At 46.1% G+C, this 19,039-nt stretch overlaps 1 protein-coding gene across 1 annotated transcript in view; it reads left to right on the top strand.

Annotated features, from left to right (window-relative positions):
* The window catches only part of dnhd1 (dynein heavy chain domain 1), a 283,483-nt gene that overhangs the window by 60,465 nt on the left and 203,979 nt on the right, over positions 1-19,039 (top strand). Inside the window, exons 12-15 of the mRNA XM_072576637.1 lie at positions 657-933; positions 8,585-8,712; positions 9,188-9,386; positions 17,030-18,711. Coding sequence (XP_072432738.1) covers positions 657-933; positions 8,585-8,712; positions 9,188-9,386; positions 17,030-18,711 — 2,286 coding nt within the window. The remainder of the gene's footprint in view (positions 1-656; positions 934-8,584; positions 8,713-9,187; positions 9,387-17,029; positions 18,712-19,039) is intronic.

The following is a 19,039-nucleotide window of genomic DNA, read 5'->3' on the forward strand; positions in this document are numbered from 1 at the left end:
ACTAAAGTAGGCAGCTGAAGTTGTTTTTAGAATCCCTACAGTGCGGAAACAGCCCTTTGGCCCAACAAGTCCACACCGACCCCTCCGAAGAGTAACCCACCCAGACCCACTTCCCTCTGACTAATACACCTAACACTATGGGCAATTTAGCATGGCCCATTCACCTGATCTGCTGGGCTGTGGGAAGACAAGGGGGGAACAGACTCAAGAAGTTGAATGGCCATTTCCTGTTCCTAAATCTGCTCGAAGTTCCTAGCTCAATGGGGTCTTTAATCCATGTTCTGGAAGAGATAGTGCTGTAGTGTTAATGTCATGGGACTAGTAGTCCATAACCGCAAGTTAGTGTTGTTGGGTCATGGGTTTGAATCCCACCAAGACAGATGGTGACATTTGAATTCAGTAAATATACCTGAAGTTAAGAGTCTAATGATGATCATGTAATCATTGTTAATTGTCATTAAACTCCATCTGGGTCACTAATGTCTTTCGGGGAAGGAAATCTGCCATCCTCACAATCTGGTTGACACTTAACTACCCTGTGGGTAATTAAGGATGGGTAATAAATGCTGATTGAGCCAGTGATGCCCACATCCCATGAATTAATAAAGAGCCACACTCAGTGGTTACTCCAAGCTGATTCTGTACTCTCACAATAGATCGAACACCTTTGGGGGACATTTCTCCGGGAATTTAAGGAAGCCTCTGAGTTCACAATTATGCAGCGGGACAGCATCATTGACAACCTGGAGCAGAGATTCCGGCTCCTCTCATCAGAGGTTCATCTGATCAATGTCAACATCACCTCTGGTCCCTTCTTGGATCCTTCACAGAATGCAGTCATCATCCTACAGCAACTCCTCGACATGAGAATAAAGTTCTGGGCTCTGAATGAGGCACTGGGACAGCTCAGCAAGTCCAGGAACATCTTAAAAGGTAGCTGATACCTGTGTTTGGAATTTTAATGATGCCCTCTATTTCATAATCCCTTTCGTAGCTCTTACAAAATGCTCTTGGCCCTTTGCTGGTTTTTGGACCTTTCCTATTCGGCAGAATCTATGCTGTTTTTGAAAGCACTTTATTTTAGTTTCATTCTGTCCCTTATCTCTTTAGTTGTCCATGGCTGTTATTTCTATTCAGTGGAGCATTTCTCTATCAGGGAGATAAACTGGGTTTCTTTTGTGTTAAATCTTTGTTCAAACATCCTCCACTGTTCTTCAGTTGTTTTACCCATGAGCAGCTTTTTCCATTTACTGTGGACAATCTCTGTTTCATCTCATTGAAGTCAGCTTTATCTCAATCTAAAAGGCTCAGACTGATTCATGCTTTTCAGTTTCAAACTCTATGTTGAACTCGATCATATTGTGATTACTATTTGACAAATGTTCACATACAGTTAGATGACTAATTACGTCCGGCTCATTACCCCTTTCTAAATCCAATATTGCTTGTCCTCTTGTTGCATCCAGAATATATTGCTGGTGGAAACTACTGTGTTCCAGACACACTCTAGAAATTCACTGCCTTTCTTACAGAGTCATAGACTCATAGAGATGTACAGCACGGAAACAGACCCTTCAGTCCAACCCGTCCATGCCGACCAGATATCCCAACCCAATCTAGTCCCACCTGCCAGCACCCGGCCCATATCCCTCCAAACCCTTCCTATTCATATACCCATCCAGATACCTTTTAAATGTTGCAATTGTACCATCCTCCACCACATCCTCTGGCAGCTCATTCCATACACGTGAAAATGTTGGCCCTTAGGTCCTTTTTATATCCTTCTCCTCTCACCCTAAACCTATGCCCTCTCGTTCTGGACACCCCACCCCAGGAAAAAGACTTTGTCTATTTATCCTATCCATGCCCCTCATAATTTTGTAAACCTCTATAAAGTCACCCCTCAGCCTTCGACGCTCCAGGGAAAACAGCTCTACCCTGTTCAGCCTCTCCCCATAGCTCAAATCCTCCAACTCTGGCAACATCCTTGTAAATCTTTTCTGAACCCTTTCAAGTTTCACAACATCTTTCCGATAGGAAGGAGACCAGAATTGCACACCATATTCCAACAGTGGCCTAACCGATGTCCTGTACAGCCGCAACATAATGTCCCAACTCCTGTACTCAATACTCTGACCAATAAAGGAAAGCATACCAAACGCCCTCTTCACTATCCTATCTACCTGCGACTCTCTGTCTCTTCCAATCTATTAAGTTAAAATTGCCATTAATATAACTCCAGCTTTGTTACACATTTGCCTAATTTCCAAACTTATACAATCTAGCACATCAGAGCTGCTATCAGGGGGTCAAAGCACAACCCCCATTGCAGTTTTAGATCCATTACTGTCCTCAGTTCCATTCAAATGGTCGCCAGTGAATGCTTTCCCCTCATTATAACCTCCCTAATTATTGGAGTAATTTTGTTTCTAATCAGTAAGGTTGCAGTACCTCTGCCTTTTTTCTGTCCATCCTGTAAACCTTATCACCTGATATAGAACAAGGAACATTACAATGCAGTACAGGGCCTTCAGCTCTCGATGTTGCGCCGACCTGTGAAACTAATCTCAAGTTTATCTAAACCAGACTATTCCATGTTCATCCATCTGTTTATCTAGTTACCATTTAAATGCCCTTAAAATTGGTGAGTCTGTTGTAGGCAGGACATTCCAAATCCTTACTACTCTCTAAGTAAAGAAACTACCTCTGACGTCAGTTTAAAGCTATGTCCCCTCATGCTAGCCATCACCATCCAAGGAAAAAGGCTCTCACTGTCAACCATATCTAACCTGCTGATTATCTTATATGTCTCAATTAAGTCACCTTTCAATCTTCTTCTCTCTGACAAAAACATGCTCAAATCACTCAGCCTTTCCTCATAAGACCTTCCCTCCATACCAGGCAACACCCCCATAAATCTCCTCTAAACCCTTTCTGAAGCTTCCACATCCTTCCTATAATGCAGTGACTAAAACCGTACGCAATACCCCAAGTGCAGTCGCACCAGAGTTTTGTACAGCTGCAGCATGACCTCATGGCTCTGAAACTCAATCCCATCTACTAATAAAAGCTGATACATTTTATTCCTTCTTAACAACCCTATCAACCTGGGTGGCAACTTTCAGGGATCTATGCACATGGATACCAAGGTCTCTCTGTTCATCTACACTATCAAGAATCTCACCATTAGCCCAGTACTCTGCATTCCTGTTACTCCTTCCAAAGTGAATCACCTCACACTTATCCGTATTAAACTCCGTTTGCCACCTCTCAGCCCAGCTTTGCAGCTTATCTATGTCCCTCTGTTACCTGCAACATCCTTCAATACTGTCCACAATCCACCGACCTTAGTGTCATCCGCAAATTTACTAACCCATCCTCTATGCCCTCATCCAGGTCATTTATAAAAATGACAAGCAGGAGTGGCCCCAAAACAGGTCCTTGCGGTACACCACTAGTAACTGAATTCCAGGATGAACATTTCCCATCAGCCATCACCCTCTGTCTTCTTTCAACCAGCCAATTACTGATCCAAACTGCTAAATCACCCTCAATGCCATGCCTTTGTATTTTCTACAATAGCCTACCGTGGGGAACCTTATCAAATGCTTTACTGAAATCCACATATAGAGGAACCTCAATTATCCAGCATTAGATTATTCGAATATCGGATTATCTGGCAAGATCACAAGGTCCCGAGGTTTGTCTAAACTCTGCTATCGAGCATTCAATTATCCGGAATTCGATTAACCAAACAAAATACTCCTCATCTGAGTCCATTGGAAAATCGAGGTTTCTCTATACACTACACCAACCTCTTTACCCTCATCCATCTGTTTGTTCACTTTCCAAAGAACTCAATAAGGTTTGTGAGGCATGACCTGCCCTTCACAAATCCATATTGACTATTCCTAATCAAATCATTCCTCTTTAGATGATTATAAAGCCTATCACTTATAACCCTTTCCAACACTTTACCCACAACCAAAGTAAGGCTCACTGGTCTATAATTACCAGGGTTATCTCTACTTCCCTTCATGAACAAGGGGACGAAGTTTGTTGTCGTCCAGTCTTCTGGCACTGTTACTGTAAACAATGGCGACATAAAGATCAAAGCCAAAGGTTCTGCAATCTCCTCCCTGGCCTCTCAGAGAATCCTGCAGGATTCCCATACCTATTCCCGGGAACATACCTATTTTCACCCTTTGCAGAATTGCTAACACCCCTTATGAACCTCAATCCTGTCTAGTCTAATAGCCTATATCTCAGTATTCTCCTCAACAACATTATCCTATTCCTGTGTAAATACCAATGAAAGATATTCATTTAGTGCCTCTCCTATCTTCTCAGACTTCCCCCTGCTGTCCTTGACTGGCTCTACTGTTACTCGAGTCATTCTTTTATTCCTGACATACCTATAGAAAGCTTTAGGGTTTTCCTTGATCCTATCTGCCAAAGACTTCTCATGTCCCCTCCTGACACTTCTTAGCTCTCTCTTTCAGTCCTTCCTAGCTAACTTGTAACTCTAAAGCACCCTAACTGAGTCTTCATGTCTCATCCTAACGTAAGCCTTCTTTTTCCTCTTGACAAGAGATTCAACTTTTTAGTAAACCACAGCTCCCTAGCTTGATCATCTTCCCCCTGCCTGACAGCCACATACTTATCAAGGTGTAGCTGTTCCTTGAATAAGCTTCACATTTCAATTGTGCCAATCCCCTGCAGTTTCTTTCCCCATTCTATGCATTCTAAATCTTGCCTAATCGGATCATAATTGCTTTTCCACCTGCCATAACTCTCACCCTCCGGTGTATACCTATCTCTTTCCATTGCTAAAGTAAACTTAACCGAATTTTGGTCACTACCACCAAAGTGCTCACCTACCTCCAAATCTAACACCTTACCTAGTTCATTATCCTGGGGGGACTTTTGCTAATGCTGTTTGGGAGGATTTAAACTAATGCAGCAGGGGAATGGGAACCTGAATTGTAGCTCCAGTGTACAGGAGGCTGAGATTAGTGAGGTCATACGTAAGGTTTCAAGGTCGCAGGAGTGTACCGGCAAGCAGGAAGGTGGTTTGAAGTATGTCTACTTCAACGCCAGGAGCATCCAATATCCAAATCCAATGTAGCCGCACTTCTTGTTGGCCTGTCTACATACTATGTCAGGAAACCCTCCTGCGCACATTGGACAAAAACTGACCCATCTAAGGTACTCAAACTGTAGCGTTGGAGTCAATATTTAGAAAGTTAAGGTCCCCCATAACAACAACCTCATACTTTCACTCCTATCCAGAATCATCTTTGCCATCCTTTCCTCTACATTTCTGGGACTTTATGGAAGCTGATAGAAAACTCCCAACAGGATGACCTATCCTTTCCTATTTCTAACCTCAGACCATTACTACCTCAGTATATGAGTCCTCATCAAACGTCCTTTCTACCACCGTAATAATGTCCTTGACTAACTTTGCCACACCTCCCCCTCTTTTACATCCTTTCCTGGTCTTACTGAAACACCTAAATCCCGGAACCTGCAATAACCATTCTTGTCCTTCCTCTATCCATGTCTCTGAAATGGCCACAACATCGAAGTCCCAGGTACAACCCATGCTGCAAGTTCACCCACCTTATTCCGCATGCTCCTGTCGTTGAAGCAGACACACTTCAAACCACCTTCCTGCTTGCCGGTACACTCCTGCAACCTTGAAACCTTACGTATGACCTCACTAATCTCAGCCTCCTGTACACTGGAGCTACAATTCAGGTTCCCATTCCCCTGCTGCATTAATTTAAATCCTCCCAAACAGCATTAGCAAATTTCCCCCCAGAATATTGGTACCCCTCTGGTTCAGGTGAAGACCATCCTGTTTGTAGAGGTCCCACCTACCCTCGGAGGAGCCCCAATTATCCAGGTATCCAAAACCTCCCTCCTGCACCATCCCTGTAGCCACATGTTCAACTCCTCTCTCTCTCCCTATTCCTCACCTCGCTAGCACGTGGTACAAGTAACAAACCAGAGATAACAGCTCTGTTTGTTCTAGCTCTGAGCTTCCACCCTAGTTCCCTGAAATTCTGCCTGCCATCCTCATCCCTTTTCCTACCTATGTCATTGGTGTCTATGTGGACCACGACTTGGTGCTGCTCCCCCTCTCCCTTAAAGATCCTGAAAACACAATCAGAGCATCACGATCCCTGGAACCTGGGAGTCAACCCACCAACCGTGAGTCTCTCTCGTTCCCACAAACCTCCTCTCTGTTCCCCTAACTCTGGAGTCCCCAGTGACTAATGCTCTGCTCCTCTTCCGCTTTCCTTTCTGAGCAACAGGGACAGACTCTGTGCCAGAGACCTGTACCTCATGGCTTACCCCTGGTAAGTTGACCCCCCAACAGTATCCACAGTACTCTTGTTATTGAGGGGAACAACCACAGAAGTTCCCTGCATTGCCTGCCTGTTCCCTTTCCATCCCCTGTAACTCCTCTCAATAACTCCTTCTGTGTCATGAATGATCAAAATCTCATCGAGCTCCAGTTCCCGAATGCAGTTCTCAAGAAGATGGAGTTGGATGTGCTTCCTGCAGATGAAATCAGTGGGGACACTAATGGTAACCCTTACCCCCCACATTGTACAGGAGGAGCATTCAACTATCCTAACATCCATACCCACTGTTCTTCATCCCCAAAGAAACTATTGAGGGCAGAGCAGTCGACACAATCTATATGGGCTTCAGTAAGGTGTTTGACAAGATTCCACATGGGAGACTGGTTAGCAAGGTTAGACCTCATAGAACACAGGGAGAACTAGCCATTTGGATACAGAACTGGCTCAAAGATAGACGACAGAGGGTGGTGGTGGAGAGTTGTTTTTCAGACTGGAGATCTGTGACCAGTGGAGTGCCACAATGAGGGTCCGCTACTTTTTGTCATTTACATAAATGATTTGGAATGTGAACATGGGAGGTACAGTTAGTAAGTTTGCATATGACCAAAATTGGAGGTGTAGTGGACAGTGAAGAAGGTTACCTCAGAGTACAGTGGGGATCCTGATCAGATGGGCCCATGGGTTGAGAAGTGGCAGATGGAGTTTAATTTAGATAAATGTGAGGTACTGCATTTTGGAAAAGCAAATCTTAGCAGGACTTATACAATTAATGGTAAGGTCCTGGGGAATGTGGAACGAAGAGACCTTGGAGTGCAGGTTCATAGCTCCATGAAAGTGAAGTCGCAGATGGATAGGATAGTGAAGAAGGCATTTGATATGTTTTCCTTTATTGGTCAGAGTATTGAGTACAGGAGTTGGGAGGTCATGTTGAGGCTGTACAGGACATTGGTTAGGCCACTGTTGGAATATTGCATGCAATTCTGGTCTCCTTCCTATTGGAAAGATGTTTTGAAACTTGAAAGGATTCAGAAAAGATTTACAAGGATGTTGCCAGGGTTGGAGAATTTGAGCTATAGGGAGAGGCTGAACAGGCTGGGGCTGTTTTCCCTGGAGTGTCAGAGGCTGAGGGGTGACCTCATAGAGATTTACAAAATTATGAAGGGTATGGATAGGGTAAATAGGCAAAGTCTCTTCCCTGGGTTGGGGGAGTCTAGAACAAGAGGGCATAGGTTTAGGGTGAGAGGGGAAAGATATATAATGGACCGAAGGGACAAAGTTTTCACGCAGAGGGTGGTACGTGAATGGAATGAGCTGCCAGAGGAAGTGGTGGAGGCTAGTATAATTGCAACATTTAAGAGGCATTTGGATGAGTATATGAATAGGAAGGGTTTGGAGGGATTTGGGCCGGGTGCTGGCAGGTGGGACTAGATTGGGTTGGGATATCTAGTCGGCATGGACGGGTTGGACCGAAGGGTCTCTTTCTGTGCTGTACTTCTCTGTGATTCTATGACTTACCTGAAAACCTTTTCTAATAACAGACATTAGGCTGATTGGCTGATCATTTCCTGCTGTCTATCTCAGTCACCTTTGAACAGGGGTATCACCTCAGCTGGTTCCCAATCAGCTGCAACCCTCCTGAAATCCAGTGAGCTCTGGGATATTTCAACCAATGCCTCCATTATCTCCCACCATCTGACACTTTTGATCACCTGGGTAGCTTGTTCAGCTTATCAATACTCTACTCACACCATTTGTATGATCCTTTGATCTCTCTGCCTATAAATTCTGTGCTTGTATGTTTCTCTTCACTTCACCTTATGAAGGTGCTGTGCTCTGAAAGCTTGTGATTTCAAATAAGCCTGTTAGACTATAACCTGGTGTTGTTTGACTTCTGACCTTGTCTACCCCAGTCCAATACTGGCACCTCCACAGCATGTCTACTATCTCTACACTACTTCATTTAAAATCCTGAGATGCAGGTGACTTGTCTGTCTATAATCCACTGGCTTTGTCCCTTGAGGTGGAGACAGTTACAAGACGTGTGTACGTGTGTCAGTGGGAGAGAGAGAGACAGGATCAGGTCTATGTGCCTAGTAAGTGCGTCACTGTCTATATGGGGTGACTCCCTCATGGTTGATGAATCTGTGGACCTAATTGCTGGTTATCTGTCACTCACTGCATCTCCCTGTGTTCTGTTCTTTCTGCAGGTGAACCCTTTGATTTAGCTTTTCTCACCCTGACAGAGAAGAATATCACTTTCAGGCAAGCTTTGTGGAATCTCTTCTTTTCATCATCTCAGGAAATCAAGGACTGGAAAAAGACAATGTATGAAAAGGTAAAGCTCATCCCCAGGGGTTAATCACCAGAGTATTTCACTAAAGTTGTAGACACAATTATAGTTTCGAGTGGTAAGTGCATGGGGCCACTCACCCATGAGGCACTGATCTTTGATATGTTACTCTCAATTGGCTTTCCTCTGTTTCTAACCCCATATTGTCACAGTCCTGGGAGTGTTTGATGGGGTAAAGTGTAGAGGTAGCTTTACTCTGTTTCTAACCCCTTGCTGTCACAGTCCTGGGAGTGTTTGATGGGGTACAATGTAGAGAAAGATTTAGTTTCAGTGTAAAACAGGGAGGGGGAATGGAGACGGTGGAAGGAGAAGGGGAAATGAAGGAGGACTGTGAGGAATGGAAGGGGATTGAGAAGGGGACACTGAGAGTGGAGAGTGGAGGGTTGTTGAAAGAAATGCTTTCTTGTGCACCTCCTGGGACATGCACAACTGAAACTCAGCTCCTGTAATTTCCTCTCAGCTGGATCTGAACCAGGTGATGAATATGTTGGACCAGTGGTTCCTGACATTGGACCAGCTTCGAAAATCCCTCCCTCCTGACGACGAGATTCTGCACATCATCGAAGAAACGCTGTTGCAGTTTAAAAACGTCTTGCCGATCCTGATGGAACTTCATTGCCCTGAGATACAGGAACGACACTGGAAGGCCATCTTCATAGGTAAACCCCTCCGCCCCTTACTTCAACTGTAACTGAAACCCTCATGGGGTACTGGTCCATCCCTCTCCTGAAATTGCTGTTGACTCTCAGTGGAGTTTATTTTGTTATTATTGTCACTATTAATCAGGAGGTCAAAAGGCAAAGAGGAACTTGGTGAAATTGTAATCACAAGGGAAGAAGTACGGAGCAAACTGATGGACAAGTCTCAGGGTCCAGGTGGACTTAAAGAGGTGATTCATGAGCTATTAGATGCATCGGCGTTAATTTTCCAAAATTCCCTCAATTCGGGAAAAGTTCCGTCAGACTGAAAAGTAACAAATATAACCCCTCTATTCAAGAAAGGAGGAGACAGAATACAGGAGACTGTAGGCTAGTTGGCTTGATGTCTGTTGTGTAGAAAGTGTTAGAACTATCAAGAATGAGATTTTAGCTATGTGTTCAGAAAACCCAAGATAATCCAGAAGAGTCAGAATAGCTTCATCCAAGGGGAATTCACGTTGAACTAATTTATCAAAGTTCTTTGAGAAGGCAAAATGTGCTGTGGATTAAAGGAGAATCAGTGGTATATTGTACTTGGATTTCCAAAAGGCCTTTAATACGTCATCATGTATAGAGAACAAAGGACAACACAGCACAGGAACAGGCCCTTCGGCCCTCCAAGCCTGCACCAACACATTTTGCCCTTCCACACTAAAATTGTCTTCACTTACAGGATCCTTATGCATCTACTCCCTTTCTATTCATGTATCCATTCAGGTGTTTCTTGAATGTTGTTATTGTGTCAGCTTCTACCACCTCCTCTGGCAGCACATTCCAGGCGCTCACCACCCTCTGTGTGAAAAGCATGCCTTGCACAAGTCTTTTTAAACATCTCCCAATCCCCCTCCCCATACCTTGAACCTGCGTCCCTAGTAATTGACCCCTCCACCTAAGGAAAAAGCCTCATATTTTCCACATGATCCATGCCATTCACAATCTTATAAACTTCTATCAGGTTGCCCCTCAACCTCCTACATTCCAGTGAGAACAAACCCAGTCTATCCAACCTCTCTCCATAGCTAAAATACCCCATACCAGGCAACATCCTGTTAAACCTTTTCTGTATCCTCTCCAAAGCATCCATATCTTTCTGGTAGTGTGGTGACCAGAACTGTACACAATATTCCAAGCATGGCCAAGCTAAAGCTGTGTAAAGCTGCAGCATAATTTATACTCAGTGCTGCTTCCAATGAAGGCAAGCATGCCATCGGTCTTTTTTACTACCTTAATCTACCTGCACTGCCACTTGAATAATCTGTGGACCTGCACACACAGATCCCTCTATATATCAATACTCCTAAGGGTTCTGCCATTCACTGTATATTTTTCACCTGTACTTGACCTTCCAAAATGCATCATCTCACATTTATCCGGATGAAACTCCATCTGCCATTTTTCAGCCCATGTCTCCAATTGATCTATATCCTGCTGTGTCCTCTGACAATCCTCCTCACTATCTGCAATTTTACCAACCTTTATATGGTCTGCAAACATACTAATTAGACCAGCTATGTTTTACTCCAAATCATTTATATAGATCACAAACAGCAGAGTTCCCAGCACTGATCCCTGTGGAACACCACTAGTCACAACCATCTATTCTGAAAAGCATCCTTCCATCGCTACCCTCTGTCTCCTGTGACTAAGCCAGTTCAGTATCCATCTTGCCAGCTCACCCCAACACCATGTGACTGCACCTCTTGTACCAGTCTGCCATGAGGGACCATATTAAAGGCTTTACTGAAATCTACGTAGGCAACATCAACTGCTTTTCCCTCATCAATCATCTTCTTCATCTCCTCAAAAAACTTGATCAACTTAGTGAGGCACAACCACCCTGCATAAAACCATGCTGTCTAATAAGTCCTTTTGCTTCTAAATGCGAATAAATCTTGATCTTGAGAATCTTTTCCAATAATTTCCCCATCATTGACATGGGACTCACAGGCCTGTAATTTCCTGGATTATCCTTGCTACTCTTCTTAAACAGTGGGACAACATTGGCTTAACTGTAGTCCACTGGGACATCACCTAGAACATAGAACATAGAACAGTACAGCTCAGTACAGGCCCTTTGGCCCTCAATGTTGTGTCGACCTTTTATCCTACTCTAAGATCAGACTAACCTACATACCCTTCATTGTACTGTCTTCCATGTGCCTATCCAAGAGTTGCTTAAATGTCCCTAAAATATCTGACTCAACTATCACCACTGGCAGTGAATTCCACATGTGCACCACTCTCTGAGTAAAGAACCTCCCTCTGACATCTCCCCTAAACCTTCCTCCAATCACCTTAAAATTATGCCCCCTCTTGATGGCCAATTCCACCCTGGGAAAAAGTCTCTGGCTATCCACTCTATCTATGCCTCTTATCATCTTGTACACCTTGATCAAATCATCTCATCTTCTTTTGCTCCAATGAGAACAGCCCTAATTCCCTCAACCTTTCTTCATAAGACATGCCCTCCAGTCCAGGCAGCATCCTGGTAAATTTCTTTTGCACCCTCTCCAAAGCTTCCATATCCTTCCTATAATGAGGCAACTAGAACTGAACATAATATTCCAAGTGTGGTCTAACCAGGGCTCTATAGAGCTACAGCATAACCTCATGGCTCTTAAACTCAAACCCCCTGCTAATGAAAGCCAACATACTATTCGCTTCTTAACAATCCTATGAACTTGGGTGACAACTTGAGGGATCCATGGACATGGACCCCAAGATCCCTTTGTTCCTCCACACTGCGAAGAATCCTGCCTTTAACCCTGTATTCTGCAATCTAACTCGATGTTCCAAAGTGAATAACTTCACACTTTTTCAGGGTGAACTCTATCTACCACTTATCAGCCCAGTTCTGCATCCTGTCAATGTCCTGTTCAATGGATAATAGCGTTCCACACTGTCTACCACTCCACCAACTTTTGTGTCATCGGCAAACTTACTAACCCACCCTTCCATTTCCTCACCCAAGTCATTCATAAAAATCACAAAGAGCAGAGGTCCTAGAACTGATCCCAGCGGAACACCATTGGTCACTGAGCTCCAAGCTGATTACTTTCTCTCCACCACAACCCTCTGTCTTCTATAGGCCATCCAATTCTGTATCCAGACAGCTAGATTTCCCTGTATCCCATACCTCCGTTCTGAATGAGTCTACCATGGGGAACCTCATCAAAACGGCAGGGTGAAATGTGATGAGGATGTTAGGAGATTACAGGGTAACCTTGACATCTAACATAGAACTTAGAAAAATACAGCGCAGTACAGGCCCTCGATGTTGCGCCGATCCAAGCCCACCAAACCTACACTAGCCCACTATCCTCCATATGTCTATCCAATGCCCGTTTAAATGCCCATAAAGAGGGAGAGTCCACCACTGCTACTGGCAGGGCATTCCATGAACTCACGACTCGCTGAGTAAAGAATCTACCCCTAACATCTGTCCTATACCTACCACCCCTTAATTTAAAGCTATGCCCCCTCGTAATAGCTGACTCCATACGTGGAAAAAGGTTCTCATGGTCAACCCTATCTAAACCCCTAATCATCTTGTACACCTCTATCAAGTCACCCCTGAACCATCTTTTCTCCAATGAAAACAGCCCCAAGTGCCTCAGCCTTTCATCATACGATCTTCCTACCATACCAGGCAACATCCTGGTAAACCTCTTCTGTACCAGTTCCAGTGCCTCCACATCCTTCCTATAGTATGGCGACCAAAACTGCACACAATACTCCAGATGCGGCCGCACCAGAGTCTTATACAACTGCAACATGACCTCAGGACTCTGGAACTTAATTCCTCTTCCAATAAAAGCCAGTACGTCATATGCCTTCTTCACCGCACTATTTACCTGGGTGGCAACTTTCAGAGATCTGTGTACATGGACACCAAGATCCCTCTGCTCATCCACACTACCAAGTATCTGACCATTAGCCCAGTACCCCATCTTTTTGTTACTCATATCAAAGTGAATCACCTCACACTTACCCACATTGAACTCCATTTGCCACCTTTCTGCCCAGCTCTGCAGCTTATCTATATCCAGCTGTAACCTGCCACATCCTTCCTCACTGTCAACAACTCCACCGACTTTCGTATCATCTGCAAACTTGCTCACCCAACCTTCTAGCCCCTCCTCCAGGTCACAAGTTAGGTGAGTGGTCAGATGCATGGCAGATGCAGTTTAATGTGGATAAATGTATGGTTATCCACTTTGGTGGCAAGAACAGGAAGGAAGATTACTACCTAAATGGAATCAATTTAGGTAAAGGGGCAGTACAAAGAGATCTGGGTGTTCTTGTACACCAGTCAATGAAGGTAAGCACGCAGGTACAGCAGGTAGTGAAGAAAGCTAATAGCATGTTGGCCTTCATAACAAGAGGGATTGAGTATAGAAGCAAAGAGGTTCTTCTGCAGCTGTACAGGGCCCTGGTGAGACCACACCTGGAGTACTGTGTGCAGTTCTGGTCTCCAAATTTGAGGAAAGACATTCTTGCTATTGAGGGAGTGCAGCGTAGGTTCACGAGGTCAATTCCTGGAATGGCAGGATTACCTTACACTGAAAGACTGGAACGACTGGGCTTGTATACCCTTGAGTTTAGAAGACTGAGGGGGGATCTGATTGAGACATATAAGATTATTAAAGGATTGGACACTCTGGAGGCAGGAAACATGTTTCCGCTGATGGGTGAGTGCCGAACCAGAGTACGCAGCTTAAAAATACGGGGTAGACCATTTAGGACAGAGATGAGGAGAAACTTCTTCACCCAGAGAGTGGTGGCTGTGTGGAATGCTCTGCCCCAGAGGGCAGTGGAGGCCCAGTCTCTGGATTCATTTAAGAAAGAGTTGGATAGAGCTCTCAAGGATAGTGGAATCAAGGGTTATGAAGATAAGGCAGGAACAGGATACTGATTAAGGATGATCTGCCATGATCATATTGAATGGTGGTGCAGGCTCGAAGGGCAGAATGGCCTACTCCTACACCTATTGTCTATTGTCTATTATCTAAAATCCTTGTTCATCACATTCACTGCTCTACCTTCATCAATGTGTTTTGTCACATCCCCAAAGAATTCAATAAGGTTTGTGAGGCATGACCTGTCCCTCACAAAGCCATGCTGATTATTGCTAATCAAACTATAGTTTTCCAGGTAATCATAAATCCTGTCTCTCAGAATCCTCTCCAATACTTTACCCCCCATAAACATGAGACTAACTGATCTGTAATTCCCAGAATTGCCCTTATTTCCTTTCTTGAACAAGGGAATAACATTTGCCACCCCCCAATCATCTGGCAGTACTCCAATGGACAGTGAGTGTGTAAAGATCATCGCCAAAGCTGCAGCAATCTCTTCCATCACTTTCTGTAGTAACCTTGGATATAACCCGTCTGGCCTAGGGCATTTATCTGCCCTTATGATTTTCAAAATTTTCAGTACATCCTCCTTTTTAACATCAACCTGTTAAAGCATATCAGCATTGCTGTCTTCAGAAATGTCAAGGTCCCTCTCACGAGTGAATTCTGACGCAAAGTATTCATTCAGGACCTCCCCTACCTCCTCTGACTCCAGGCGCAAGTTCCCTCCACTATCTTTGATTGGTCCTACTCTCACTCTGACCATCCTCTTGTTCCTCATGAAAGTGTAGAATGCCTTAGGGTTCTCCTTAATCCTACTCGCTAAAGCTTTCTCATGCCCCCTTCTATCTCTCCTAAGTTCTTCAGTTCCTTCCTGGCTGCCTTATAACCCTCTAGAGCCCTCTCTGATCCTTGCCTCTTCAACCTTAAGTAAGCTTCCTTCTTCCTCTTGACTAGATGTTCCACATCCCTTGTTACCCAAAGGTTCTTTCACCCTACCATCCCTTCCTTGTCTCAGTGGGACAAACCTGGCCAGCACTATCAGCAAGTGCTTCCTAAACAACCTCCACATTTCTGTCGTGCATTTCCCTGAGAACATTTGTTCCCAACCTAGGCGCCCAGTTCCTGCCTAATAGCATCGTAATTCCATCTTCCCCAAATAAATACTTTCCCATACCGTCTGCTCCTATCCCTCTCCATGAGTATTGTAAAGGTTAGGGAGTTGTGATCACTATCACCAAAATGCTGTCCCATTGAGAGGTCTGACACCTGGCATGGTTTGTTGTCAAGCACCAATATGACCTCCCCTCTAGTTGGCCTATCTACATACTGAGTCAGGTGGTAGTCCAGTGATGACAGGCAGAAAGAGGGAGGATGGCCTGAAGCAAGAGTTGGGAAGGAACTTAACAACAGACACCTCAGAATTACTCTCAGTGCCATGTGCAAGCGAGCATAAGAACAGGAGGGGTGATTGATTGAATACGTGGCTGGAGAACTAGTGTAGGAGGGAGGGCATCAGACTTAAGATGCTTTGGAACTGCTTCTGAGGTAAGTGGAATAAGGTGAACGGGTTACAGCTTAATGAGACTGGGAGTGATATCCTCACGGGGATTTACAAGGGCTGCTAGGGTGGGTTTAAACAAGATCATCATCGGGACGGGAACCTCAGGGGGAACCCAAACTGGAAAGCAGTTAAGCTGGTAACAGGAAGTTGAAAAGCTGCAAGGGATTTCAGAATACAGGAGAAACAAAGCTGCATATTGAATACACTTTGAGAACACAATGATGTCAAAAAGACAAAGGACACTATACCTGGACACACAGTACTCACAGCAAATTCAGTGATCTAAAGGCACCATTAGCGATACAGGAATATGATCTAATTGTCATTACAGAAACACAGTGGCATGGTGACTTGGACTAAGAGCTGAATATTCAAAGATATTCCACATTTTCCAAACTATCATTGGCTTCCCCTTTAACAGGATAGATTAAACTGACTGGCCTTGTTTCTACTGGAGTTTAGAGAGTGAGGGGTGATTTGATTGGAGTGCATCAGACCCTGCATGGTCTGGACAGGGTGGATGTGGAGAGGAGGATGTTTCCTCTTGTGGGTCAGTTCAGAACAAGGGAAGCCCTGTTTGAAAATTAGGGGACATATTTTCAGGACAGAGGGCAGGAAATTGTGACTTTGGAATGCTCTGCTTCAGAAGGTAGTGGTAGCAAGGTCATTGAATATTGTTAAGATAGAGTTAGGAACCTAAGATTATTGGGGATAGATGGGAATCTGGCACACAAACAAATCTGTCATGATCATATTAAAAATTGGGGTGGGTTAAAGGGGCTGAATGGCCTACTTCAGCTTAAACATCATAAATTCATATGATCTACTCCACTCTCACAGTATGGCGTTAACCCTGTCCATATGTCACCCAGTACGATTAGTTTGACTCCCCAGGTGACCCTCCATCCATGTATCATTTTGTACCGAATGCCATTCTGTCCAGGTATAATTGCTCCTACAGTGCCTTTAATCTGAAAAGTACAATTGTGAATGTGTTGATTGTTCAGTGAAACAATGCCCGGGTGAATAGAGCATCAAAATTCACAGTCTACTTTCACAGCCTCTCAACCCACACTCAGTTCCTCAGTGGTGAGTAAAAATGGACTGGCGTCAGAACCAAATGTGGAGTAAAACTGAATTTGAGGCTGAGTTTGGGGTTATAAGGCCTGAGGTTGCTGCAGGGCCTGAGGTTGTTGCGGGACCTGAGGTTGCTGCTGGCCCTGTGGTTGATGTTGGGCCTGAGGTTGCTGCTGGGCCTGTGGTTGCTGCTGGGCCTGAGGTTGCTGCTGGGCCTGTGGTCGATGTTGGGCCTGAGGTCGATGTTGGGCCTGTGGTTGATGTTGGGCCTGTGGTTGATGTTGGGCCTGTGGTTGCTGCGGGGCCTGAGGTTGATGTTGGGCCTGTGGTTGCTGCGGGGCCTGCGGTTGCTGCTGGGCCTGAGGTCGATGTTGGGCCTGTGGTTGATGTTGGGCCTGTGGTTGCTGCGGGGCCTGAGGTTGATGTTGGGCCTGTGGTTGCTGCGGGGCCTGAGGTTGATGTTGGGCCTGTGGTTGATGTTGGGCCTGTGGTTGATGTTGGGCCTGTGGTTGATGTTGGGCCTGTGGTTGATGTTGGGCCTGTGGTTGCTGCTGGGCCTGAGATTGATGTTGGGCCTGAGGTTGATGTTGGGCCTGTGGTTGCTGCGGGGCCTGAGGTTGATGTTGGGCCTGTGGTTGCTGCGGGGCCTGAGGTTGCTGCGGGGCCTGAGGTTGCTGCGGGGCCTGAGGTTGATATTGGGCCTGAGGTTGCTGCTGGACCTGTGGTTGCTGCAGGGCCTGAGATTGATGTTGGGCCTGAGGTTGATGTTGGGCCTGTGGTTGCTGCGGGGCCTGAGGTTGATGTTGGGCCTGTGGTTGCTGCTGGGCCTGAGGTTGATGTTGGGCCTGTGGTTGCTGCGGGGCCTGAGGTTGCTGTGGGGCCTGAGGTTGCTGTGGGGCCTGTGGTTGCTACGGGGCCTGAGGTTGCTGTGGGGCCTGTGGTTGCTGCGGGGCCTGAGGTTGATGTTGGGCCTGTGGTTGCTGCGGGGCCTGAGGTTGCTGTGGGGCCTGTGGTTGCTGCGGGGCCTGTGGTTGATGTTGGGCCTGTGGTTGATGTTGGGCCTGTGGTTGCTGCTGGGCCTGAGGTTGCTGCTGGGCCTGAGGTTGCTGCGGGGCCTGAGGTTGATGTTGGGCCTGAGGTTGCTGCTGGGCCTGTGGTTGCTGCGGGGCCTGAGGTTGATGTTGGGCCTGAGGTTGCTGCTGGGCCTGTGGTTGCTGCGGGGCCTGAGGTTGCTGCGGGGCCTGAGGTTGCTGCGGGGCCTGAGGTTGATGTTGGGCCTGAGGTTGCTGCTGGGCCTGTGGTTGCTGCTGGGCCTGTGGTTGCTGCTGGGCCTGAGGTTGCTGTGGGGCCTGTGGTTGCTGCTGGGCCTGTGGTTGCTGCGGGGCCTGAGGTTGCTGCAGGGGCTGTTGTTGATGTTTGGCCTGTGGTTGCTGCTGGACCTGTGGTTGCTGCGGGGCCTGAGGTTGATGTTGGGCCTGTGGTTGCTGCTAGGCCTGTGGTTGCTGCTGGGCCTGTGGTTGCTGCGGGGCCTGAGGCTGCTGCTGGGCCTGAGGTTGATGTTGGGCCTGTGGTTGCTGCGGGGCCTGAGGCTGCTGCTGGGCCTGAGGTTGATGTTGGGCCTGTAGTTGCTGCAGGGCCTGAGGCTGCTGCTGGGCCTGAGGTTGATGTTGGGCCTGTGGTTGCTGCGGGGCCTGAGGCTGCTGCTGGGCCTGAGGTTGATGTTGGGCCTGTAGTTGCTGCGGGGCCTGAGGCTGCTGCTGGGCCTGAGATTGATGTTGGGCCTGAGGTTGATGTTGGGCCTGTGGTTGATGTTGATTTTAGCTCAGATTTAATCATATTCTGCTTTCAGAGATGGGAGAGACCTGGATTCCTGTGTGGGACATGACCCTCGCTGATCTTCTGTCCTATGACTTTCCCAGTTACAGTGACTTTATTGCACAGGTAGGTGAGCTCACTGTTCCTTACCACAAAAACACAGCTCCAGTAGGCAGGCAACTCCGTGTACTGAACAATACTGAGGATAGGAGAGAGTGAGAGAGAGAGAGGGGAGTGGAGGGATAGGGAAGGAGCAAAGTGCCGTGGGAGGAATCTCAGACTCCAGGCTGAGTCTAAAA

The sequence above is a fragment of the Chiloscyllium punctatum genome, chromosome 9 (assembly GCF_047496795.1).
Source record: "Chiloscyllium punctatum isolate Juve2018m chromosome 9, sChiPun1.3, whole genome shotgun sequence".
In the NCBI taxonomy this organism is placed as follows: Eukaryota; Metazoa; Chordata; class Chondrichthyes; order Orectolobiformes; family Hemiscylliidae; genus Chiloscyllium; species Chiloscyllium punctatum.